General features: G+C 40.7%; 1 protein-coding gene across 2 annotated transcripts in view; it reads left to right on the top strand.

The window, feature by feature from the left end:
• C2CD3 (C2 domain containing 3 centriole elongation regulator) overlaps window positions 1-26,852 on the top strand; it is a 104,869-nt gene that overhangs the window by 25,734 nt on the left and 52,283 nt on the right. For both annotated transcript variants that reach the window (XM_058663570.1, XM_058663571.1), the window contains exons 6-20: window positions 1,743-1,875; window positions 2,575-2,703; window positions 7,618-7,765; window positions 8,879-9,033; window positions 9,550-9,759; window positions 10,162-10,274; window positions 10,809-10,927; window positions 13,142-13,264; window positions 16,706-17,200; window positions 17,310-17,461; window positions 19,310-19,556; window positions 21,218-21,398; window positions 22,755-22,938; window positions 24,630-24,811; window positions 25,828-25,951. In XM_058663570.1, the coding sequence (XP_058519553.1) occupies window positions 1,743-1,875; window positions 2,575-2,703; window positions 7,618-7,765; window positions 8,879-9,033; window positions 9,550-9,759; window positions 10,162-10,274; window positions 10,809-10,927; window positions 13,142-13,264; window positions 16,706-17,200; window positions 17,310-17,461; window positions 19,310-19,556; window positions 21,218-21,398; window positions 22,755-22,938; window positions 24,630-24,811; window positions 25,828-25,951 (2,695 nt within the window). The remainder of the gene's footprint in view (window positions 1-1,742; window positions 1,876-2,574; window positions 2,704-7,617; window positions 7,766-8,878; window positions 9,034-9,549; window positions 9,760-10,161; window positions 10,275-10,808; window positions 10,928-13,141; window positions 13,265-16,705; window positions 17,201-17,309; window positions 17,462-19,309; window positions 19,557-21,217; window positions 21,399-22,754; window positions 22,939-24,629; window positions 24,812-25,827; window positions 25,952-26,852) is intronic.

The following is a 26,852-nucleotide window of genomic DNA, read 5'->3' as shown; positions in this document are numbered from 1 at the left end:
ATTTAATCAAGGGAAGTGACAGGAGTGAGTATTATTAATTGTGTATCAGTTGGCAAAGCAAGCCGTTATTCATAAAGCTCTAGGAAAGGTGCATTTCTTCTAAGAAAAGTAACTAGATCCATTGTAAGACTGCTAAAAAGTATTTGGCCTAGAGAAAATAACTGCATTTGTCGCGCAGGAACCAATGTCAGGAGCTGTGTCATGATGCCATGAGATTTCATTACACCACCCATACAGCCCATTATTTAATACTTATGACTTACTTATTTCTCGGCTTTTTTTATGGGTGAAACTGTAGTCAAGGTGGACACTAGGGTATATGTATTTCATATATGATTTGAGCAAGTTGCTTATCCTCTCTACCCCAATTTTTTCATTTAGAAAATAAAGATGCTGTTGTGCATAATTTATTTTTTCAAAGTCAGATGTACAGAGAGGAAGATCTTCCGTCCGATGATTCACTCCCCAAGTGAGCGCAACAGCTGGTGCTGCACCAATCCAAAGCCAGGAACCAGGGACTTCCTCCAGGTCTCCCAAGCAGGTGCAGGGTCCCAAAGTTTTGGGCCGTCCTCGACTAATTTCCCAGGGCACAAGCAGGGAGCTGGATGGGAAGTGGAGCTGCTGGGACTAGAACCGGCGCCCATATGGGATCCCAGTGCATTCAAGGCAAGGATGTTAGCTGCTAGGCCACTGCGCCAGGGCCTCTTGTGCATAATTTTAAAGAGCGTTGGAGGGACCAGTGTTGTTGTGTTAAGCCTTCTCCTGTTAACACAGAAATCCCAAATGGGTGCCAGTCTGAGTCCCAGCTACTCCAATTATAACCCAGCTCCCTGCTGATGAGCCTGGAAAAGCAGCGGAGGATGGCCCAAGTGTTGGGTCCCTGCACCAATGTGGGAGACCCAAAAGCTCCAAGTTTCTGACTTCAGCCTGGCTCAGTCCTGACAGTTGCAGCCATGTAGGGAATGAGCCAGCAGATAGAAAATATTCTCTCTCTCTTTCTGTGTCTCGTAACTGTGCCTTTCAAATAAAGTAAATAATTTTTTAAAGCATTTAAATGATTGAGTTAATATGTGTAACATACTGAGAATAGTGCCATCACATGATAATTGCTCAATAAATGCTAGCTGCATAATTTTTGTTGATGCTGTTTTACTTACAAAATGAATTGAATTTAACCTCTGAGAAAGTCTTGAAGAGTTTTATTTTGTCCCCATATTTCCAGTAAACTAATGTAAGGTCTTGGATGAGTCAGGGAAGGTTTTGGGAGCATTCTTGTTCGTAAAAAGATAAATTTGAAATAGATTATCACTGTGATGCTTTAAGCTTTATCTGGTGTAGTTAGTGTTTTTGGTTAAGAATGACATAAAACTCTTGCAAAGAGTGAGACGAGTCAGTAAAAAGAGGTGGTTATGACTATAATTTGTAGATATTACTAATCTTTATGAACAAACAGCAGTTGGAAAAGTTGGTGCACAGATGTAATAACTCCCACTAGGAGGAGGCTGTCCAAAATTTTTCACTGTAAGGCCAGCATCTACATCAGTACACATAGTAGAAGCTCAGTAAACATCTTGTGTTAAGTGGCTGTCTTCAAGAAATCTTCAAGCTAGAAACAAAATGGGAAGCATTATGGTATGCTGTGGTGAAGTCCTGTGATAAAGGAAATAGCCTGAATATTCTAAATGTTCTTGCTGTATTTTAAAAGAGTTTTTATTTTTTATTTTCTGTTTTGCACTCTTCAGTTCTGTTAGAACAAGGCAATAAACTCCGCAATGCCATGGTGATTTCTGCAATGAAGTCAAGCCCAGATACCAGCATGATGTTGGACAAAGTTCATCCTCCCATGAGGGAAGAATCCCTTAGAGCATCAACACAGTAAGTTAGAGAAGAGACATGATCCCCAGGCAGTCATTTCTTAGTTGTGAGCCTGTGTTTCTTTCAAGTTATAAACTGATAATCTTGAGTTAGCAAATGATAATTATTTTCTCTGTAAGTTTGTATTTATTTATTTGAGAGATAGACATACTGAGAGAGAACTCTAATCCACTGGTTCACTTCTCAGTTATCCAGTTTCCAGAACTGGACCAGTGGTGAAGGCAGAAGCCAAAGGACACTTGTGGGTGGCAGGATGCCAACGTCAAACCCATGCACTCCAACATGGGACGTGGATATATTAATCACAGTCCCAAGTGACAGTCTCTGGCAAATATCTTAATGTGGTGAGAAAGAAATCCCAACTAGGAGTTAAGTTACTAAAAAATCTAGTGCTTGGGCTGTAAGTTACTCAGAAATCTCGTGCGAGGGCTGGTGGTTAAACATAAATTGGTGAGTTCTTTCCTTTCTATGGATTGGCATTTTTTATATAAATTATTTTCTTTGTATCTTACAGAGATGAAATTAGATTCTAATATCAAAGTTCATATGTTTGCAAAGTTCATGTTTCATGCAGGTCTAAAATATGTTACATTTTCTGAATCACAGTTCATTGCTCTCTTAGCTCAGTTAATTGTGATTTAGATTTTTCCCACCTGTGAGCCACTTAGTGAAAAGTGGTTTTTCTTCCTTCCTGTACAGAATGAGAGCCTTTCCACAGAGTCAACCTAAAGATCATATGGGAGATCACCTTCTCTCTTCAACTGAAACTAAGTTTTGGAAACACGACCCAAAAGCTGATACCGGAGCCATACAGCTACTGTTAGGAAGGTAAGTACCCTTGACTAGCTTTCTTCCTTTTAAATTCTTCCTCCAGTTCATTGTGTACAATGTTAGATGCATCTTCCTGAAGTGACACTTCCTTATCCAAGTCTTCAGTTTCTTAAGCTACTACTCATTGCCTCCTAAGTAAAAAAAAATCAGTTTTTCAGCCTTCCATTCTTGGCTTCATTTACCCAGTTATCCAGAATCCACCCTTACTATCTTTGTTATGCCCCAACATCAGTGGTGGCATAGAATGATGCAAACACCATGGGTTTTAACCAAACACAAGTTGAAATTTGAGATTTATCTCTTGCTCATTTTGTGGCCTTCAACGTAGTATCTCTGAACTTTAGAGGCATTGGTAAAATTGGAATAATACCTAACTTCGAAAAATTATTTTAAAGGTTAGGAATAATGTATATAGGAGCGAACACTGTTCTAGACACAGTTGTTTCATAATAATAAAAAATATTGCTACCAGTGTTTAATATTATTCCTAACATTGGTCCTTAAATGAAGCTCATCTGTTTATTTGTTCAGTACCTTGGGAAAGGAGTAGGAAACATTGATTAAAAGCTATTATGTGCTGAATTAAAGAGATTTAGGAGAGTGTCTGTTTCAGAAACTGCAATTAGTTTGATTTGGATTAAAGTTTAGACTTCCTGGAAGAAAGTGGCTAGACTACATAATCCTTTGGTATGCTAATGATAGGATAGGTGGCTAGACTAAAGGTATATAATGAAAAAAGAAAATATGGAGCCTACACTTTGCAATACTTTGAATGTTATATTAGTGAGTGTACTTCATATTATAAAAATAGAGTGTTTGGAGTGGGAGCTGGCATTAGTGTAGCAGTTGAGTCACTGCTTGGGATGCCTGCAATACAGAAGTGCCTAAATCTGAGTCCCATGACCTCCCTTCCAGCTTCCTGCTTATATACACCCTGGAGAACAGCTGTAGATGGCTCAAGTATTTGAATCCGTGCCATCAAGTCCCTGCCAAGATTGAGTTCTTGGCCCTGGGCCTGGCCCAGCTCTGACTATTGGAAGCAATTGAGAAGTGAATTGATAGATAAGAAGTTCTCTCTTCTCAATACTGCTCTCCCTGTACTCCTTCCCTATTCAGTTTTAGATTTTTTTTTTTTTTTTTTTTTTTTTTTTTTTTTTGAGTAGAAGAAGGAAAAGAGGAGTCTGGAACAGTATGGAAAACGAACCAAGTAAGAGAGATAGGAAAGTGTGTGAGTTTCTCCTTACTAGTGGAGGTGAAGAGTCAAGACATTCATAGATTCATAGTTGTGGGGAAATTACAAAGAGTGAAAAATGACCCCTAGGGTTTCTATGTTAGTTACCCCTTGGATCGTAAATACTGAAGTAAATAACCTCAAAAAGGCATAGGCAAGGACTTAGAGATAGGTTCTAACTTGAGATTATGAGCCTGCTAAACTTAGTTGTCTGTGGAGTCTTCAAGTGTAATCATCTAGTTGGCACTTGGCTATATGGTGCTAAATAAATGGAAAGAGGACTAGACTAAAAAGAAAGCTTGCAGATTTATTACCTATACTGCAGTAACTGAAACTCGTGGAATGAACAAGACCACCCAGGGTCATATGCAGAATGAAGTAAGAATAAGAATCACAGCTTTTACGCCCATTGCTCTGGAACCTCAGTAAGATGATGGTAGAGAAATACAAAAGATGTATGCTCTCAAGAATCAAAAGGAGAACTGACAGTAAGTAAGATGAGTCGGTTAAGTTTTAGAAGCTAAAAAACACATGGACAAGAGTAGCTGACCCAGGAAAATGGAGAAAGCTATTCCTGTGAGGTTAAGAGAACCAAAATTTGATTTTAGAACCAGAAAGAGATTCAGATGTCTTTCAAGGCATTTTTTTCCTTTTTGCCTTTTTTTTCCCATTTGTGTTTTTCCGATAACTTTAGTGGTTTGACCCTTTACCTTCACTAGTAAGGAATGGCCTTGAAAGACACCATGTGTCTGAATTTGATAGTAAAAGTAGAGGCTGATGCCGTGGCTCCGCGTGCTAATCCTCCACCTTCAAGCACTGGCATCCTGTATGTGCACCAGTTAGTATCCTGGTTGCTCCACTTCCAGTCTGGCTCCCTGCTTATGACTTGGAAAAGCTTAAGAATGGCCTAAGTCTGGGCCCAGCGGCAAGGCCTAACGGCTAAAGTCCTCGCCTTGATCTTCAATCTGCTGGTTCACTCCCCAAATGGCAACAATAGTTGGATCTAAAGCCAGCAGCCAGAAGCCTGGAGCTTCCTCCAGTCTCCCACATGGGTATAGAGTCTCAAAGACTTAGGCCATTCTTTTGTTTTTTTTTTTAAAGATTTTATTATTATTGGAAAGCCGGATATACAGAGAGGAGGAGAGACAGAGAGGAAGATCTTCCATCCAATGTTTCACTCCCCAAGTGAGTCGCAACGGGCCGGTGCGCGCCAATCCGATGCTGGGAACCAGGAACCTCTTCCGGGTCTCCCACATGGGTGCAGTGTCCCAAGTCTTTGGGCCATCCTCGACTGCTTTCCCAGGCCACAAGCAGGGAGCTGGATGGGAAGTGGAGCTGCCGGGACTAGAACCAGCGCCCATATAGGACCCCAGGGCGTTCAAGGCGAGGACTTTAGCCGCTAGGCCACGCCGCTGGGTCCCACATTAGATTATTAAGAGGAAAATAGATTAAATTAGTAATGAGGTAAAAAGAGTGACAATTTAGTTACCTCAGAACTACCGACCAAGAAAGTCCAGGCCCAGATGGCTTCTCTGCTGAATCCTAACATTATTATACAAAGAATTGGTGGCCAGTTCTTAAAAACTTTTCTGAATATTAAAATAGTAGGCGGCCCGGCGGCGTAACTATAACATAAAATGATAATAATAAAATTTTTTTAAGAAATTATTGTTAAGTTTTGGTTGCATGTTTCAAAATCTTAACTCTGTAAACACAGAATTGAGTAATTTACAATGATAATACACAGCATGTGGGATTTCCTTTAAACCAAAAGGAAACTTGAAACTAATTTAAATACAGATGAAAGGTACTATAGGGCCAGAAAAAAATAATAATTTAAAAAGAAAACAGCAATACATATTTTCCCTAGTAATATGTAGGTAAACACCAAAACACAAATTTTGAAAGGAACATCCAAGAGATTTGAGTGATTGTCTTTTGTTTGCAGTTTTAAGAAGGAAAAGAAGGCAATACTGAGTGTGAACTTGTCTTGCCAAGGAAGACAAATTCTAGCCATTTTGATGTGTCATAGACCAATGATAGGCAAAGAAATGTTGATTTCTAAAAAGAAGAAACAAACAGTGGGGGACTACATACTGAGCTATGGAGATCTTTGTAATATTAGAGGTTTGCCAAGGAGGAAAGAGTAAGCTACTGAGGTGAGAGGGGAGCCAGAGGGCAAATAAAGGGAGTTCCAAGAAGTGAATCTTCAAAAAGGAGTGTTCTGAGAAGCTGCAAGAGAGGCTCTGTGGGTACGGAAGTTGATGGTTGGATTTTAGCGTTTAGAAAATTACTTCCCCGTTGAGAGAGCAGTTACTCTGTATTCATGATTTTGGGCTGGTAGGGATTGTTTCCTACCCCAGCCTCACGGGACATTTGAACATGTCTGCTGACAGTTTGATTTTTCACAGTCAGGAGAAAGCTACTGGTATTTGATCAGTAAAGGCAAGAGATCTAAAATAAAAGGGCAATCTAAATGGCCAGTTGCCTGGCCCAGGGACTGGTGTTGTGACATGTATATTAAGCTGTCACCTGCCACGCCGGAATCATAAATGGGCGCCAGTTTGTGGCCTGGCTGCTCCACTTCTGATCCAGCTCTCTCCAGTGACCTCAGAAAAGCAGAACAACATGACTCAAGTGTTTGGGCCCCTGCCATCCACATGGGATACCTAGATTAATCTCCTGGCTCTGGCCTGGCTCAGCTCAGCTCTGGCCGTTGCAGTCATGTCAGGAGTGATTCAGTGAATGTAATGTCTCTGTCTCTCTGTTGTGTGTCTCTTCCTCTTTAACTGTTTCAAAATAAGTGAATCTTAAAAAAAAGAAGAATTATCTGACGCAACATGTTAGTAGTCCTGAGGTTGAGAAACCCATATGGGATCCCGGCGTGCTCAAGGAGAGGACTTTAGCCACTAGACCACGTTGCCGGGCCCTGTTTTCATTTTTATATACCACATAGAAATAATCTTGCAGGCCTGGCACAATAGCATAGTGGTTAGGGTCCTCGCCTTCAATGCGCCAGGAACCCATATCGGCACCAGTTCTAATCCCGACGGCCCTGCTTCCCATCCACCTCCCTGCTTGTGGCCTGGGAAAGCAGTCGAGGACGGCCCAAAGCCTTGGGACCCTGTACCCACGTGGGAGACCCAGAAGAGCTCCTGGCTCCTGGCTTCAGATTGGCTCGGCTCTGGCCATTGCAGCCACTTGGGGAGTGAATCATCGGATGGAAGATCTTCCTCTCTGTCTCCTCCACTCTGTGTATTCGCCTTTCCAATAAAAATGAATAAATCTTTTTTAAAAAAAAAGAAGTAATCTTGCCATAATATTCAGAATATATTTAAGTTTCTTCAGGGAAGAAGGCATATTTATGAATAAACCATTCTTTCATAAACACAACTCAACCTGTTGAATTACGGGTTTTAACCATTTTTTTCCTCTCTTGAAAGCCGTGAATATCATGGATGTGAAAATTGTGCTAACCTAGCCATCTCTGCTCTGTGTCATCCAGGAGCTAGCACATAATAGGTCATCAGTAAATGTGGGATGAATGAATGAGCTCACAATCAGGGTCAGTGGTATGGTTTTGAGTGCTTTTCACTGATGCCCCAGAAGAGCAGAGGGGTACAATTAGAAACTCTTCCCTATCGTCTTGTGCTTAATGTATGTCTTCATTATCTCTGCAGTGCTGAATTATCCCAAGGTCATCTCTGGAATGGGCTAGGCTCTCCTCCCGACTCCCCATCTCCCAGGAGTGATGTGTACTGCAGCAGCGAGCTGAATGACCCTCAGTATGACCAGAGTCTCCTGGAGCATTTGTTTTACACAGCACCTGTAAGTCATTGAAGCTGACACCTGAGAAGTTCCAGAGCCATGGTGTAACAGTAGGAGCTACACCTATGATCCCCCTACCCTTTTACCTACCTCAGTTCATTATAAGGACAACTTCAAGAGAAAGGTGCCATCTACATTTTACAAATGAGAATACAGGCTTAGTACAGTTGCATGTTTTATGCAAATACTATAGCAAATAAGTGATAGAGCCAAAATTCAAATTCAAGTCAGCCTGTGGCTTCCTTTTTGCTCTCCTAAGGTATTTACAGCTATCCCCTCAAACCTTCTGTCTATTCAGAATATTCTGGAGGAACAGGTGTTGTGGCACAGCACATTAAACCATTGCTTGGGATGACCACCTCCTGTATTGAAGGTCCTAGGTACCATGATTGACTGACCAGCCTTTTACATCTGTTGATTCAAAATATAAGAGGGAAGATGGCATTATAGTCATTTAGCTGTAAAATTTTAAATAAACTGCCTAAGTGTTGCTAATGTAAATTTAGGATAACAGTCCAAAGTCACTGTAGGTCTATCATGTGATGTGGCCTTTGGTTCCGCTATTAAGGAGATTTGTGAAACATAGTAAATAGTTCATATTATCCAGGTTAAAAACAATCAGGTGGTAAGAAAAAAAGATAATGATTGAATCCAGACAACTGGGCAGCGTTGGACCAGTCATTTGGAAGCCTGTGGAGACCAAAATCTGGGTTTACTACTTAGGCTGTGGATCAAAACATAGACTAACTTTTCTCAACTTTGGTTTTCTTTACTTGCGAAAATTGAGGTAAAGGTGGTGAAGATTAGAAATGCATGCAGCATTGTATAATGCTGAACACACAGTAGGCAGTCTTCAAGTAGTGATTGTTAGTATTATTGAGAATTTAAGAATCTATTTTCACTTCTTTGAATTAAACTTATAGGTAATTTTTGTGAACTTCAAATTATTTTTGCAGTTTCAAGAGAAAGATGATTGTCTCCCTCCCTGGTGTCAGTCAACCATCTCTTTAAGAGACTAATGTACATGGCAAGAGCTTGCTCTTAGAGAAATATGTCATTACCCTGCCCTACCCTGAGATTTATCTTTTAGTCTTTTTGTTTCATGCCCCACAGAAATCTGACAGCAGCATTAGTGATTACCTCAGTGAAGATGATGATGGTGTTCCTCCTAAAAAAATGAACCCATCCAAAGACCTTGCCAGATTGCATAAGGTTCTGGAGTCAGGAGATCAGAAGCTGATGAACAGAGCAGCAGGCAAAAAAAAGCGGTGAGTTTCTCTGGAAATGCTTGCTTAAAGAATAAAAGCAAAGGAAGATATTTTCACAAGAGTGGTGAAGTCACAGTAACACAAAAATACAATCCTGAAAAATGGAATGATATGGAAGAATGGGTACAATGAAAATAAACAAGGAGGAATTCTAAGCTGTATGTGTATCATGATCACAGCCTGTAGAAAATTTGCATGAGGAAAGCAAATAAAAATACAGAAAAGTGACAGTGGTCATTATACTAGTTATATAACTATATTGCTTCTAGAAAATCTTGATTCCATATCATCCGGTTTTAATACTTGAATGGCAATTAGACCTTTAGATTACAAGAAACTTTTTCACATCAGAGATTTATTTTAGATTACAAACAGAATTAGGAGCTTTTAAAACTATTCCCCATCCCCCATCCTTGATAACTTGGCCTGCCAGCCTCACCCTCTCCCTCCATTTTGCAACTTAGATTGCTTCATGTTGATCCTGTGTCCCTCACTGTGTGCATAAACTCCTTCCAGAAATCTGTTCCAACAACAGATGCTGTCCGAAACTCCAGAATATGCCCAGGTGACGACATTAAGCGTGGATAGACTGGCCCTTCTGGGGAGAACTCAGTCCGTCCGAGTGATCATTGACACCATGGGCGTGCCTCCAGATAGTCCTCAGATGACCCCCGACAAGAAGAGCAGTGTCAGAAGACAACTTAAGCTGATAACAGCAAGAAAGCGGTATGTCTAACATGAAACGGCTAAACGTGACATTTCTGGGAAGTGTGTCTGGTAATAATTGATAATTGTATATTATAAAAAACTTGCGATGCATGCCATGTTTTCATGTGCATCGTTTGGGGCAAAAGAAAATTACCATTCTTGTAGACCTTATTAATTCTTGAGAGAAACATTTAACTCTGTAACATGGGGCACTAGGGGCCAAAATGGATGTTTCCTATTGTGAGTGCTGTGGATGGGAGCACGGGCCAGAAATCTTTCATCCTGATTGACAGGATCACGGAAGGCTGAGAGGGAAGGGCCTCTGGGGACTTCAGGTCTTCAAAGACATGTAGGATTTGCCAGGCAGAAACTAGCTGTGCTTTGGGAGTTTTAATCTCATTTCTTGTTTTTACTTTATAGCACTTTCTTTGTGGAATACCACTTTCCTGTGGGCTTTTCTAAAAGTGGATCAGGAAAGTCAGCTTTGATCACTGAAGTTGTTCGATTTGCCTCCAGTAAAGTTGCAAGTGGAAGTAAGAGACCCATTTTTCTCCTTCTTAGATATTTTGGAGTTCCTCATTGCTCATCTGACTTCTGTAGTGTCTCAGAATTTGGAGTTAGAATTCTTGAGAGAGTATTTTAGCTCCTAAAGGAGTTAGGAGTGAGGGAAGTGGCTCAGTGCCTGTGTGATTATCATGCTATAAAGCAACAGGGCAGGCAGCATGGCTGAGACTACAGCTCAGAACTTCTGACACTCAGATCGTGTTCTTTCAGTTCTCACCAAGAGAGAGAACTTGTCTTCCTCTATTTAAAATGACTTCACCAAAATATACTTCATATACCATACAATTCACTCATTTGACATTCAATTTAATGGTTTATTAGTGTATTTGCAGAGCTATACAGTCATTACCATAATCTAATTTTGGAACATTTTCATCCCATTTTCTTCTCCCACAGCCCCAGAAGAGTTTTTTAATCAGATTTTTGAGGGAGATGGGTGATAGAGAAATCTCATTAATGATACGAAATGTGATACGTGTCTGTGTGTTTGGTTTTACTTACAGTGGTGAAATTCCAGCAGCGATCTGTGTTTCCAGTACATTTTCGTGGTCCAATGATAGAGCACTGGTGGAATTCCAGCCTCACTTTCCAAATTTATGCAAAGAAAACCCCACAGAAAAAGGTACTTTGACTGTTTTTTACCTTTGTCTTACTAGTCATACCAGGTATCTGAAACATGCTTAAATGTATATTTGTACCTGTACTAGAGCTGTGGCATTGTGGATAAAGCTGCTGCTTGCAGCACTGGCATCCCACATAGGAGCCAGTTCAAGTCCTGGATGCTGTACTTCCGATCTGGTTCCTGGAAAAGCAGAGGAAATTTGCCCAAGTACTTGTGCTATCTTTACTTTTTTCCCTGGTACATTTCCAGGAGCTGGGTGGCAAATGGAACTGCTGGGCATGAACCCACATGCATAGTGGGTAATGTCATCGCAAGCAACAATTTAACTTCCTGTGCCACAACACTGGCACCAGACTTTCAAGAAATAATTTCAGGATTGCATATGCTTTTATATTAGTGTGTTAAAAATAACTAAGTAATTTCTGATTATTGGACATATTTTATTAATATATGCATATTTTGGCATATGCATATTTAAGTATAGATCAGATCTTTTTTTGTGTGTAAATTCTCAGAACTAGATTTACTAGAACAAAAAGTATGAAGATTTAAACTTTTGTATGATCAAGTTAGCTAGCCAGAAGGGTATTGCCAGTTTATATTCCCAGTTTCACCCATATAATAGTTACCTATTTCCCCATAGTCTTGAAAGAATCAAATAGAATTGTTTTGTAATTATGTTCATCTTAATGTTAAAATTTTGTATTATCTAAATTTTATTATTTTTAAGAGATTTACTATTTTTACTTGAAAGTCAGAGTTACAGAGAGATAGAGGGAGAGAGAGAGAATGACTGCAATGACCAGAGCTATGCTGGTTGAAATCTAGGAGCCAAGAGATTCTTCCGGGTCTGCCATGTGGGTGCAGGGTTCCAAAGCCTTGCGTCATCCTCCACTGCTTTCCGAGGTCATCAGCAGGGAGGTGTTTCCAAAAATGCAACAGCCAGGACATGAACCAGTGACCATATGTGATGCCAGCGATTGCAGGTAGAGGATTAGCTTGCTATACCATAAGGCTGCTTGCATAAATTTTCTTTTTTATTATTAAGAGTGAAATTGAGGGCCCAGCACGGTGGCCTGACGACTAAAGTCCTTACCTTGAACACACCAGGATCCCATATGGGCACTGGTTCTAATCCCGGCAGCTCCACTTCTCATCCAGCTCCCTGCTTGTGACCTGGGAAAGCTGTCAAGGACGGCCCAAAACTCTTGGGATCTTGCATCCGTGTGGGAGACCTGGAAAGAAGTTCCTGGTACCCAGCTTCGGATCGGCGCAGCACTGGCCATTGTGCTCACTTGGAGAGTGAATCAGCGGACGGAAGATCTTCCTCTCTGTCTCTTCTCCTCTCTGTATATCTGACTTTGCCATAAAAATAAATAAATCTTTTTTATTATTATTATTAATTATTTTGCATTATGTGACAGTTTCATGGGCTCTGGGAATCCCCCCCACGCCCCTCCCCCCTGGTGGATTCCTCCACCTTGATGTAGTATTACAGTTCAAATTCAATCATGATTCTTTCCTTGCATACGTATACCAAGCATAGAGTACAGCTACTTGTTGTCCAGATGGGTTGAACAGTTTCTTGGGGAGACCATTTCTGGTCCGAAGTTAGAGCTGGTAGAATATCATCCCAGTCAATTAAGAGTCCCAATATAACATCAACAGCAGTTTGCAACATTATGGAATTGACATGGTTGTGAGTAACCAGTATGTTAAAAAAAAAAAAAAAGCAAGTTCTTAACCACAACCTATGATTAGCTCATTGACATTTCTATTTTAGTTTATATACAGGACCGGCTGCTATATACCTTAAAATGGCGATAAGGTACCATTCAGCTGTCTCGTGTCTATTTCATTTTAGTATTTAGCCATTTGTTGTGTTGAAGTATAGTTTTGCTGATCTTGGCAGAATAAATCTTTTTTTTTTAAAGAGTGAAGTTGAACATTTTGTTTAAAAACTTTTGGTAATAGATCATTTTGCAACATCTATGGCTTTGAAACCATCTAGACTCTTTGAAGAAGGACTACTAGAACCCAAAGAGGGATGCAAGGTTGGACTGTGGGGTCCCACATAGTTACCGCAAACAATTAAGGTTTTTACTTCATAAAGTAAAGGTTGCTTTATAAACCATCGTATGCTGTCATTTTGATTAAAATTTTGTGTGTTCCTTTTTAATTAAACCTAAACTTTTTCTGTCCTCCTTTCCTCAGCCGGAAGTCATTGGCTCTGCATCACTTCCTTTGAGAGCTGTCCTTCAGTCAGAGCTGCTTTCTTTCAGTGAGCAACTTGCGGTGCAGCAGGAAAATGATCAGACTCTGCTTGGCCCCCTCAAGGTACCTAGATACACATTCCAGACGTATGTAGTGTTTACTGGTGTGTGTAAGCAACTGAGACTACAGCAGTGGACCAGAAAAGCTCTGGTGGAGCTTCTGTTGAAATTAGTTGGGGTAACATCTCTCCAAAGAGGTGAGATATGAAAAATGAGAGGAGAAAGTTCAAACACACAGGAACAATCACTCCAGAGAAAGACAATAACGTGCCAAGAAAGCCGTAAGGCAAGAATGGACTTGCCTTGGTTGGGGGATAAAATATTCGCCTAGGAGAGTGAGCAAGGAGAGTGGTGGAGGTCAGATGAGACAGAGCTTTGTAAGTCAGGGTACAGTTTAGATTTTAGCCTAAGAGCCAGGGAAATAATTTTGAAGCTCAGAAATGACACATCATCTGATGGATATTTTTTTTAATTACTATATGAAAAAATAGATTGTAGAGAGCAAGAGGGGAGAGCTCGAGGAGGAGAGTGGCTGTTGCATTAGTTCCCAAAAGAGATGATTGCTGGTGGCTTGGACCAGAGCAGGGACAGTGAGCAAAGAGAAGCATCTGAGCGTGTGTGGTGGAATCAATGTTGACATATAATGCACTGCAGACAGGGTGCTTGCCTTGCGTTCAGAAGTGTCAGAATTTCTTAGATGGCAGAATTTGAATGTGTGACTTCAGCACAGCTTTGCCTTATTGTCCTGGTGGTTTTTTAAAAAACCATCACATCTGAGGCTAGCATTTGGTCTAGTGATTAAAATGCCACTTGCGACATCTGCATACTAGAATACCTGGGTCGGATTCCTGCCTGCACTCCCAATGCTAGCTTCCTGTTGATGCAAACCGTTGGGAAGCCCAAGTAGTTTGGTCCCCCGCTGTGGGAGACCTAGATGGAGTTCCTGTCTTAGCTGCAACTGTTCTCTATCTTTCTGCCTGAGAGATTAAAAGAAAAACAGTCATACTCATGCCTTAAACATCCCCATGATTCCCAATCACCCGAAAGTACAAGGCTCACTGTATATCAAACTGGCACAGAGTCAGTAACATACCATGTTGGTACATGCCTCTTGGTTTTGATTTTTATTTTTTGCTGTTTCTTGTTAAAAGCTTTCTCACACTTCTTCCAGTTTTAAGACTTGCACTTTTTTTTATTACAAAAATGTAACACCAGCTTCCCCTTCTGCTATCTAAATTTTGGATTTTTGGTTCATATATTTTTTTAAAGATTTATTTTCTTTTTTTATTGGAAAGTGAGATATACAGAGAGGAGGGGGGGGGGGAATCTTCCATCACTAATGATTCACTCCCCAAAAGTGCAACAGGCAGAGCTGCGCCAATCTGAAGCCAGGAGCCAGAAGTTTCCTCCGGATCTCCCACAAGAATGCAGAGTCCCAAGGCTTTGGGCTGTCCTTGACTGCTTTCCCAGGCCACAAGCAGAGAGGTGGATGGGAAGCAGGGCGGCCAGGAATAGAACTGGTGCCCATATGGGATCCTGGTGCATTCAAGGCAAGGACTTTAACTGCTAGGCCACCGTGCTGGGCCCTGAAGGGTGTAATAAGTGGAATTGATAGACAAGAAATTGTTTCTGTGAGGTCAGCACTGTGGCACATTGGTTAGAGCTGCTGTCTGCACTATCAGCATCCCATATGGGTTCCAGTTCAAGTCGGCTGCTCTACTTCTGATCCAGCTTCCTGCTAATGTTTCTGGGAAAATGATGAAGGATGAACTTGGACCCCTGCACCCACATGGGAGTCTCAGAAAAATGTTCAAGATCCTAGCTTCAGGCTGACTCAGCTCTGGCTGTTGAGGACTCTTGGGGAGTAATCTAATGGATAGAAACCTCTTTCTCTGTTTCTCTGTAACTCTGACTTTCAGATAATAAATCTTGAAAAAAAAATAGACTAATTTAAAAGAAATGAAAGTGTTTCTTTCTTGGCCCTGTTGAGAGAAGTATTGCTAATTAGGTCTGTATTCAATAAAGCAAAATAAATTTTTTAGGTAACACCTGTGTGTCTCAGGTTAAAGAAACAAGAACACTTTATTCCAAGTTAATTCAGTCTTCTAACAGTGAGTGACCAATCTGTTCCTGAGATTAATCATTTATACTGAATCCTTTTCTTTTTTACTTTCTTTGTGTTTGTGTATATGCTTGAGAAAGTTTCAGTCTGCTAATTCACTCTTCAAAGACCCACAATAACTGGGAGACAGGAAGTTCTGAGGAGTACCCAGTTACTTGACCATTACCACAGTCTCTGCCAGCATTAGCAGGGACTTAAAGCCAACATCAGAGGTCAAACCCAAATACGCTAATATGGAACATAGATACCCTAACATCATAACCTCTAGGCCAGTGCCCACCCCTCTTCTTACTTTGTCACTCTTCTTTTAACTTACTTTGAAATAACCTCATATTTTGAGAAAAATTATGAAAGTAATACAGAGAACTCCAGTATGTTCTGCCCAGCATCACCAATTTCCACTTTTTTGTGTGTTTGCTTTATACTTCTTGCTGCCTCTTCTTTCTTTCTGTTTGTTTCTCTCACCCTGTGTTGCATATGCACATATATTTAATAAGCATGTTCACATACTTTTTGTCTGAACTATTACTGTTTGAGGATAAGTTATAGATACCACATATCTTTACCCCTGAATTCTTTAGCATTTATTTTATGGGAACAAAGAAATTGATATGCAAAATATGCTAGAGTTATAAAAATTGGCTTAATATTAATACTGTATCTACAGCCCATGCTCTGATTGTACTAGTTATGCCAGCACTAGCAGCTGTTTTCCTAGTCTAAGATTATCTTCTCGTTTAATTGTCCTATCTTACCTCCTTTAGTCTAGAACAGTTTCACAACCCTTCTTTGTATTTCTTGTATGAGAGTAAACCAGTTTTTTTGAGCTGGAAGGGGAAAAGTAGAGCAGCTAGGATGTGAACTGGTGCCCATATGGGATCCCAGCACTTGCGAAGGGAGGATTTAGCAACTAAGCTATTGCACCAGACCCTAACTCCACTATTTCTATGCATTTATTCTGCTGGATGGAAGAGTGGTCACTTCTCTCATTTTACTGTTTTCAGTATGGACTTATGGATTCTTGCATTATTCAACAAATTAAAATCCATTACTGTTACATATTTTGATACTCAAATTTTCCTAGATTTAGCCAGATGGATCCTGTTCAACTGGGTTCTGTGTCCTTTTATGTCTCCAATCTTTTATTATAATTTCCTATTTTCTGACACAAGATGATGTTCTAGGCTTATGTTATTAATCAACTGTCTAGCTTTTCTTAGTCTGGCAGGTTAATATATATGCAGTCTGTTACTTTTCTTACATTTTGGAATCTAAGAATGAGTTAAATCATTGCCTAATAATCCAATATTATTTCCAGCTCCACAATTCTGACTCTAGTTCTAGGGGACAATCATAGTGACTCTTCTCCTTTTCGTTTTATAGGTAACCATGGAGCTTGTTGCAGATAACAAAGATTTCACTGGTGTCAATTCTAAACTAAGTAGCAATACTCAGCATACACCACATCGTGAACCTACAAGTCCGGATAAAACAGTACTAGAAGCGAGCCAAGACATTACCTCCACCAAAAATTTGCAGAAGCTAAATCAAATTTATGAGGAAACTACAAGGAAAGCACAGAATTTGGTGCTTCCTAACCCAAACTCACCAATCTCTGTGACACCAAGTCCTTCAAATGTGATGACGTTGCCAGCCTCCCAAAATTTAATAAGTCAGGCAAATGAATCGACAGAAGAGAATGCCTTGCTGTTACATGTGCTATTGATGGTGCCAGAGGGGAAAGATTTCATGACTGGAAAATCTGAGAAACAGTCATCTTGTAATGTTTATTTAAACTGCAAACTTTTTAGCACAGAAGAAGTTACCAGATCTGCCATCGCTTGGGGTACCGCACAACCTATCTTTAACTTTTCCCAGGTAACTTTGTACATTTATCCATTATTAGTATATAGGGGTTGTAAATAAGCATTTCCCAAAACCTTATTCCATCTTAAAAAAGACTTAAGAGGTTTTTCTTTTTCCCCAGGTGATTCCCATCTCTCTGTCTTCCAAATACCTGGAAAGGCTTAAGAACAATGTGATGGTAATTGAAACCTGGAACAAGGTGCGGAGCCCAGGACAGGACAAGCTGCTCGGGCTGGTGAAACTCCCCCTCCATCAGTTTTACATGTCATTCAAGTAAATAGGATCTTTTGCAGTATTATTTGTTTGGCTTTGCATTTTTACCTTTGTGTGGACTTAAGAGGAATCTTTTGGATTTGCAGACATGTGTAGCCCAGCAGGCCCTTGGAGGGCTTTTCCCCATCACACCATGGTCACTGCTCTTGCTCATCTTAAAAGCAGTCTGACAGTTACTGCTTACCAGGGTTCAGGCACAGTGCTACAGAACGTACATACCACAAGCCATTTAACCTATATAATGCCCTCTGGTTTCCCTGTTGTAGTGATGAGTAAATAGAGACTCAAAGATAATTAACTGTTTGTCACACTAGAGTGGATCCAGGTTAAGAACCCAGAGATGACTCAGGTCAAGTCTACTTCGTTCTCCGAAAAAGCTCTACTAATTGAAGTTAGCACCTCACAGACATAGTTGTTTCTGTATTGGCACAGAACCTTGGCATTGTTCACATCAACTGCTTTCAAGATTTCTTCAATGAAGATTGTTTGATTTGGTTGTTGCACCTCTCCTTAACACTTGGGTGAAGTAATGATTAACCTGAAGATTGTTTCTGTTCTAGTAGAGATCATTTGTTTTTATGTTCTGATTCAGAGTGCCTGATTTTTAATTACCTTATCACTCACCTTTTGCTTAGCAGCCTCCTCATAGTTCTTTTACATTTTACAAGGTGCACTTTTGGGGGAATTCTCTCATTTGAGCCCTACTCTGAGTCCATGGAGTATTAGCACTGTCCCAGATTTACAAATAGGAAAATTTGTCACTTCACTGGGAGAAGTCACTCAACTTTTGTGGCTGTCTTGTTCTCATTTGTGAAGTGAAGGGGATGAGAAGATTCCTCAATCTCTTTAACAGTGCCATTGTAAGGATTTAGTGAAAAAATGTGAGTATACCTTCCATGAAATTGAGTTATAGCAATGACTCCGGAAAGCTTGGCAAGGCTGAGGAGTGTTGTTGGAATCATGAATACCATTGCCCACTGTGGGCTTTTGGCTTTCTCCCTTTTCTAACTTGTGAGATTAGTTTAGTTTGGTATTTCCCTTCCTCACCTCCCTTCTCATTCTATTACAGCTCATTCTTTGCTAAGAGAACATGAAACAATAGTTACCAGTTACTGAACATTTACTGTGTACCAAGTATTGCTATTGGTATTTGCTATTTGTTACTTCAGGTTAGCCCTAACAGCCCTGTGAAGGGAGTATAAATGCCTCCATTTACAACTGAGAAAACAGAAAAGTGTCTCATATAACAAGTGGCACAGCCAAGATTCAGCATGGTATAAAGAATACCATCAGGGGATTTAGAATTGCACAGATCAAAGCCTGAATCTTAGTTCAACCTCTTACATATGTATCTTAGCAAAGCTACTTAACCTTTCCATATTCAGTTTAGATAATATCAACTTTTGCAGTATTCACAGATTAAAAGTATTGTAAAGTGACTGAACATTCAATAAATGACAGGTGTCACTGACATTTTGTCCCATTCTTTTCTGCCAGACTGTCCTGCCCAAAGTTTTCCTATTAGACCACACTGGCTCCTTGTGAAGTGACGTGCTTCAGAAAGCCCCAGCAGAAATGATGTTGTGTTGCAGCCACGAGGCTGGCGCCATCATGCAGACATAACATCTGACACACTCCCTACCCTCAAATGGCCAAATGTTGAACTCGCCTGCCTGATAATTTTTTGTTGGTTGTTAATAAGATCATATACTTTTTGAAAATTTCTATTAACTTTTCTAGTTGTAGATCCATTTTGAACATACTACAGCAAACCAAGTAAGAAACAAAGCTACCATGTGACATGATTAATGATTGTTATTTGCTGCTTCACAATTTCTTCCCCTTTAGAGATCCCAAGATTTCTCGCCTTCTGCTTGAAGCTCAGTACCCAGTTGTTGCTGTTGACAGCTACATGCCTGTGATTGATGTGTTCTCAGGCCACCCGAACGGAAGTCTTCGAGTCTTTTTAGCTATGGGTTCTTCAGATCAAATAATGGCATTACAAAGACTAAAGAATGAAGAAGGAACACTCCCTCCCTTCAGCCCTAGACCAGCCCATTTCCTGGACCAGCCATCTGTAGCATCTATTGCAATGGTACTGACTAGACACTGTGGATCGCAAAAATACCGTAATCTCATTTTCCCTTGTGTATTTTAGTGAAGCCATTGCACCAAATACTTACTCAGTAACAAAAGGCTCAACAGAGAATATAATTTGCGCTCCAGTGCTTGCTATAAATCCAAGGAATCATTTGTCTTTTTCTGTAATCTTTAAGCTTAATCTTTTTTTGGGGGGTAAAGATTTATTTATTTTATTACAGTCAGATATACAGAGAGGAAGAGAGACAGAGAGGAAGATCTTCCGTCCGATGATTCACTCCCCAAGTAAGCCGCAATGGCCGGTGCTGCACCGATCCGAAGCCGGGAACCAGGAACCTCTTCCAGGTCTCCCACATGGGTGCAGGGTCCCAAATCTTTGGGCCATCCTCGACTGCTTCCCCAGGCGACAAGCAGGGAGCTGGATGGGAAGTGGAGCTGCCGGGATTAGAACTGGCGCCCATATGGGATCCCGGGGCTTTCAAGGCGAGGACTTTAGCAGCTAGGCCATGCTGCCGGGCCCTAAACTTAATCTTAATCTTTCTGTAATCTGTGTCCCTTTAAGCCTCCTGAATTTATTAAGGAAATCCAATTGGACAACCAGGTAGTATACCTCTAATTTAGTAACTTAACTGTTTTTGAAAAGGAATTAGAAGAAGTCAGGGCCCAGATGGTATCTATGATTAGATTAAATGACGCTTTTCTGATGGAGAATTACCTAAAAAGAGAAGTTAAGAAAAATGATCTGTAATATTCTCAAATCTGTTAGGGAGTCCTCACTTAGCAGTAGATTTTATTAAGTTCTGTTCTTTTTTAAAAAAATATTTTATTATTATTGGAAAGCCAGATATACAGAGAGGAGGAGAGACAGAGAGGAAGATCTTCCATCCGATGTTTCACTCCCCAAGTGCACCGCAACGGGCCGGTACGCACCGATCCGATGCCAGGACCACGAACCTCTTCCAGGTCTCCCACGCGGGTGCAGGGTCCCAAAGCCTTGGGCCGTCCTCGACTGCTTTCCCAGGCCACAAGCAGGGAGCTGGATGGGAAGTGGAGCTGCCGGGATTAGAACCGGCGCCCATATGGGATCCCGGGGCTTTCAAGGCGAGGACTTTAGCCGCTAGGCCACGCCGCCGGGCCCTCACGGACATTTTAAACAGAGTTCCAAAGAGGTGAAATCATAAGTGATAGTCCTGCTTGGTCCTTTAGTAGCAAAACAGCGTGAGTGTTGCTTACCTCCCCAAGTGCTTTATGCCATTTGGGAGCAGTTCCAACTTCTATAGAAATAGTCATCAAATTGATATATGTTTGCTCTTTGTTCCAGTTCAGGCAATAGCTATTTAACAGATGTTGAATTTGGTCAAATGCCTTTTTAGATTTGTTGAACTTACCGTATTTTTTTCTTTGTGCCATGAATGCACTGAATTATATGTGTTGGATTTCCTAGTATTGAAGCCAGGTTCATGGTTTAAAGTAAAAACCTGTGAGTTTAACAACACTGAGCAGTTGAGAATTGATACATAAAATTAAAAATTTTTTTAGTTATCAGCTAGTTTTCTTTTTTCTTCACATATACTCAGTCTTCAGAGGAAAGCAAATATACTCTAAGGAAGATATTCCTTAAAGTTCACCAATATGTGTTTCTGTTCCATTTTCTAGGCAGAAGACCAAGGAAATGGATTGATAGAGCACCACTTTGAGTTCCATGTAGAGATGGTGAAAGGACTAGCTCCTCTTCAGGCCGCAGTCTGGGGAGAAGCAGATTGCTATGTCCAGTACTACTTTCCAGCTCAAGACTCACAATTCAGTGCCCTAAAAGGACCTGAGTTTCTTGAAAAGGGTAGGTTTGGGAGATGAGGCCTTCTCATTTTTGTATGGATCTTTTGGTAGTTATACTAGGGTTTTTTTTTTTTTTTCATGTAAGTTTTGTGTTGCTTAATGTTTGTATTAAGACAAGAGATGGGGTAAGTTTCTCTCTCTCTCTTTTTTTAAAGATTCATTTATTTTACCTGGAAGTCAAAATTACAGAGAGGAATAGATGAAAATCTTCCATTCAGTGGTTCACTCCCCAAATGGCCACTGTAATCAGAAGTGGGCGAGTTCAAAGCCAGGAGCTTCTTCCAGTTCTCCCACGTGGATGCAGGGTCCCAAGGACTCAGGCCGTCCTCCACTGTTTTCTAAGGCAATTAGCAGGAAGCTGGATCAAAAGTGGAGCAGCCAAGATCCAAACAAGTGCCCATATGGGATACTAGTACTACAGATGGAAGATTAAGCTACTGTGCCTCCATTTTGGCCCCCTTTTTTCTTTTTTCAAACTTTTTTGTAACTCTTTATTTTGATATTGTGTCATGGATGAGTTGCAAAAAGAATACAAAGAATTCTTCTATACCCAATCCCTAGATCTGCCAGTTACTTGCGTTTTACCCTATCTTAGATAATTTACGTGCCTTTTCATTCTTAATTAAACGCACATAGTTGGTTCTCATTGTTTGAGATCATCAAATTCTATATTAGGCAATTGTGAACCATTGCTCCTAGCAAAAGATGATCATACACATAATCCATAAGATCATACACAATCTAAATGTTACAAACAGCATACCCTGGTATATTGTATTAATTTCACAACAGAGGAAGGATTCAGAGGTGGTAAGTGATTTGCCTGGTACCATCCCACTAACAAGTGTCAAAGTTAAAGATCAAACCTGTAGCTGGATCCAGAGCTGGAGCATCTGCTGTGTCACACTGCTCCTCAACACCTTCAAGAAAACAGTCTCTCTCCTTTTCCCATCTTACCTGGGAGTGGTAAATTGGAGAACTCAGATTTTTCACTATCCTTATATATGTCTAAGGATTAACTGCCATTATCGACATCAATAGATGGGGTTCATATAGGGGTATGCTTGAATACAGACTATATAAAGAACTCTTCGAAATCAGCAACTTCTAAAGCCCAATTAAAAAATGGACACAGCATCTAAACAGAAATTTCTCTAATGGTGTACAAGTGGTTGGTAAATACTAGCTGGAAAGATGTCCATATCCTTATCTGTGAGGTGAGAGTAACCACACTAGCTTAGTTTTCTTCACAGGAACATTATGACTTAAGAATAAAATCAAATGCTTTATCATCCTGCTACCTGTAAAACCCTTAAGTCACATGCTGGAATATTCTGAATTGCTTTTCTTCTCCAAGGTATTGCCCTGAAGCCCTTCAGAACTGCGACCACGCTCTGTGTTCCAGATCCCATCTTTCACAGCGAGCACCATCACACCCTCCTGCTGCCCCCCGAAGTCCCTGTGCAAAGGCTCCTACTAGGCGTCTTCTCTGCTCAGGGGCTCACGCCTGGAGGGGGAGTCCAGTTTGAAGTCTGGTGCAGGTACTGTAGGGCGAACCTATTCCTGTGCCTCGGAAGAAATTGCATGATCAAAAGAAAGAAAGAAATGCCAACTTTCAATAGCTAAGGCTGAATTATTGTTAGGAAGCTAAGCAACTCTTTGGCCCTGTTTTTATATTTGTATTTGACAGTAACTGCTGTCCAATTTTTTATTAATCTTGGAGCAATTATATCTCCTACCACTAAATGAGAAGTGGAGTCTTGTTAGTTTTACCCCACTTAACATATCCTTCAACATTTTTTAAATTTTTTATTTGAAAAGCAGATTTCAAAGAGAAGGAGAGACAGGGAGAGGGGTCTTCCATGTGCTGGTTCACTCCCCAAATGCCACAATGGCCAAAGCTGAGCTAATCTAGAGCTAGGAGCTTCTTCTGAGTCTCTCACGTAGGTGCAGGGGCCCAAGGATTTGAGCCATCCTCTGCTGCTTTCCCAGGTAATAAGCAGGGACCCAGATTGGAAGTAGAACAGCCAAGACTTGAAGCAGTATCCATATGGGATTCCTGCACCACAGGTGGAGGATTAGCCTGCATGCCATTGCACTAGCCCCCAGGCAGCACTTTCTTTTTTTTTTTTTTTTTTTTTTTTTTTTTCAGGCAGCACTTTCATGCTGCTTTTTGACTGACTTAGTTCAGGCTCTTAGATTATGTTAAATTACTGTAATGAACTCCTAACTAGTATCCACATTCCTAAAGTCATTTGTTGTTATCTCTTCTTTTTACTCAGCACTACACAGTGATAGCAGAGTTCCAGGAAAGATCCTGGCAGGAATGCAGATGTTCAGGTTTTGTCTTTGCACCTGCACCCTCAGGAAACCAAGTAAACTGACTGAGACACAGATCTGGGCAAGGACACCGTCCTCATGCCACAAATTATTCCTTAATGTAATCATGTAGAAATCTTATTTCTGAAACCACCAAGTGAGATGCTTGCCAGTGTTGTGGCACAGCAAGTTGTGCTGCAGCTTGCAATGCCAGCATCTCATATCTGAGTGCTGGTTGGAGTCCCAATTGCTCCACTTCCAATCCAGCTTCTTGGAAGGCACTTGAAAGGCATTACATGATAGTCCAAGTACTTGGGTCTTTGTCCCCATGTGGGAAGGCCATACCTAACTGCTATGGCCATTTGGGAAGTAAACTAACTAACAGATGGATGGTCTCTTCTGTCTCTCCTTCTGCATCTATCTCTCATCTGTCTGCCTGTCAAATAACTAAACCTTTAACTATAAAATACCAAGGTTTGATTTGTAACTTTGTCAACCAAGTATAGATTGCTTTGATGTAAGAAGGAAATGAGTAGATCCTCCCAGTACGTGAGGCCTAGGCCTGAGGACAGGCATGAACCTGGGAAGAGGTTGGGACTGCTGCACTTAGAACTACTTTGACTGCCGCAGGATGGAAGCTTTCACAAGCACTACTCCAGAGGTCCACGTCTGTACTGACCAAACAGAAAGCAGGGAGAAGTTGAGTTTATCCTGCACACTGGCTGTTAGTGATCTTCCTCTTTCATGTAATGGGTAATCAATGCAGCCAGACCTAAGGACCACTTTGCATCACCAATTCAGAGCAATGAGGCTCCAAGGATAACTAGGTACTGAAAGCTGATCTCTAGGGCAGATTGAATCGTTTATCCACCTAATTCTTCCAACTGACAGCTTGTGGTTTTGTGGTTTACAGGTATTATTATCCTAATGTGAGAGAGCAGATGGTTGCCCAGGGAACGTTGCCCCTCTCAAGGATCTGTGCCATGGTAACCACGCAGCACCCACAGCACCTGGAGGATGTAGGAATACAGACCTTTAATCTCCCTTTAACACCGAGGCTCGAAAACAGGAAAGAACTGAGGAATCAGTCATCAGGTAACCAAAGATGAGTTTGTTTTTCCATTTCAAAGTTGGTGCATGCAGATGTTCCCTGTCTTTCCAAATTAGCAGTGCTTACCATTTTGGAGTATGTACCCTTCAGGATCTGATGCAGATCTGAGCCATGCTCTCAGAAAAATAAGTGTAGTATATATACTATAAGCGTTGTACATGAATCTAGAAAACTCGTGATTTGTGGACCCTGTGCGAATGTCACTTGTCTCATTTTCCCTTTGACTTCATCCATTTGAGAAGCCTTTACAGCGTATATCGTTATATTGGTGTACTCGGAGAGTTACTAGTCCAAGGAGTTGAGAAGAGATTTGTGAAATGTCATTAGCTTGAACTCGAAACTCACCGTAAAGTGGAAGAAGGTTGGGATTTAAATCTAGAAAAGATAAGTTAGAATTTTAAATGGTGTTACAACTTAATGGGACCAGCAAGATGACCTGTCCTCTGAGTTCGTCACCTGATGGGCAGGATGGGCCTCCTGAAATAGGTCACTGAGCATGTGTGTCAGAGCTTCTACTTACACAGAAGGTTTCATCTTGTGTAATTGAGATTAAATTGTTCTCCTCACCTCCCTACTCAGCTTGCTTTGTTATTCATAAAACCTTTCTCTGAACTGTGATATGTGAAGGATATTTCAGGTGATAATAACAGAGTGATAACAGCATATGAAGTGTGAAAACTTTCAAAGGTTTCGAAAGGAGAGCTGCAGGCTCAACTCAATTGTATAAATATAATTGGAAGGTTAAGAAAATCTGGTACTGTATCATCTTGGCAAGCAATTCAATCTCTAAGCCATAGCTTTTTGGCTGTAAGGTGAAACAATACCATGCTCCACCATCAGAACCCAAAAGTAGAACAAGTAATACACTTTTCACCACGATCTGACTGACTGACAGCTAAGGTTCCTTGCTATGCTCTTCCTTTCTAACCACAATTTTGTGGTTTGGTAGAACAGGCTGTTTTAACCAACTTTTTTTTTTCCTTTTGTCCTCATCCTTCAGGTTTATTGGATGTGGGTCTAAGGTACAGGCGTAGCCCAAGAACAGCAGAGGGAGTTCTTGCTGCCCGAACTGTCTCCATCTCAGTCCACATCATCAGAGCGTGTGGTCTGCAAGCAGCAGCCAAGTAAGTACCTCAGAAAGGCAGTTCTCAAACCTTTTTCCACTGCAGTCAGCATAATATGATGCTCATATATTTGGACATGATTTCCAGTTCACTAACCACATGCTTTATTTTTTTAGGTAATTATTTCAGTTATAAGTAAAGTAGGAACAAACATTGCTGTTCTAATTGTTGTTAGCAACTTATGTCCTTGACCTAATCCAACAGTTTTATTTACTGCCCTTCATTTTTTAAAGTGTTTAAATATTTCAGAGGCAGATGTACAGAGAGACTACTCCCATCTTCTGGTTCATTCCCCAGATATCCACAACATCCAGGACTAAGCCCAGGGCTAAAGTCAGGAACCAAGGAACTGAATCCATATCTCTTATGTGGCTGGCAGGAACTCAGCTCTTAGCCATCACCTTGCTGTTTCCAAGAATCTACACTGACAGGAAACTGCAATTGGAAGTTGAACTAAGACTCAAAACCCTGTACTTTGACATGGGACACAGACAACTGAATCAATATTTTAACTATTATGCCAAATGCCCACCCCACCCCAACTTGTAGCACCCATGGATATACCCTCTACTGCAAACCATGCTGCACGAGTCATTGCATCTTCTCTGTTATCGCCTTGTTCACCGTTTGAGTCACCTCTTACACTAGTGTGTTCCTTTCAGTCAGTTGTCAGCATTATAGCCAGTGATCCTATGACAACTTAAGTTGGGTCTTGATATACATATACTTACGTCTCATTTTTCCTAGGCATGTTATTATATATGTGTGTGCTTCATAAGGCTCATGGAAAAATAAAGTATAAGTTTATTCTACTTCAAAAATGTTTAAAAATCCATACTTTTTTCTTTAATGATGTTTTTCCTCAACTCTTTTAGAGCCTCTCATATACATGGATTTCAAA

This window comes from Ochotona princeps, chromosome 4 (assembly GCF_030435755.1).
Source record: "Ochotona princeps isolate mOchPri1 chromosome 4, mOchPri1.hap1, whole genome shotgun sequence".
Taxonomy (NCBI): Eukaryota; Metazoa; Chordata; class Mammalia; order Lagomorpha; family Ochotonidae; genus Ochotona; species Ochotona princeps.
This window is presented reverse-complemented; position numbering and strand designations above follow the sequence as displayed.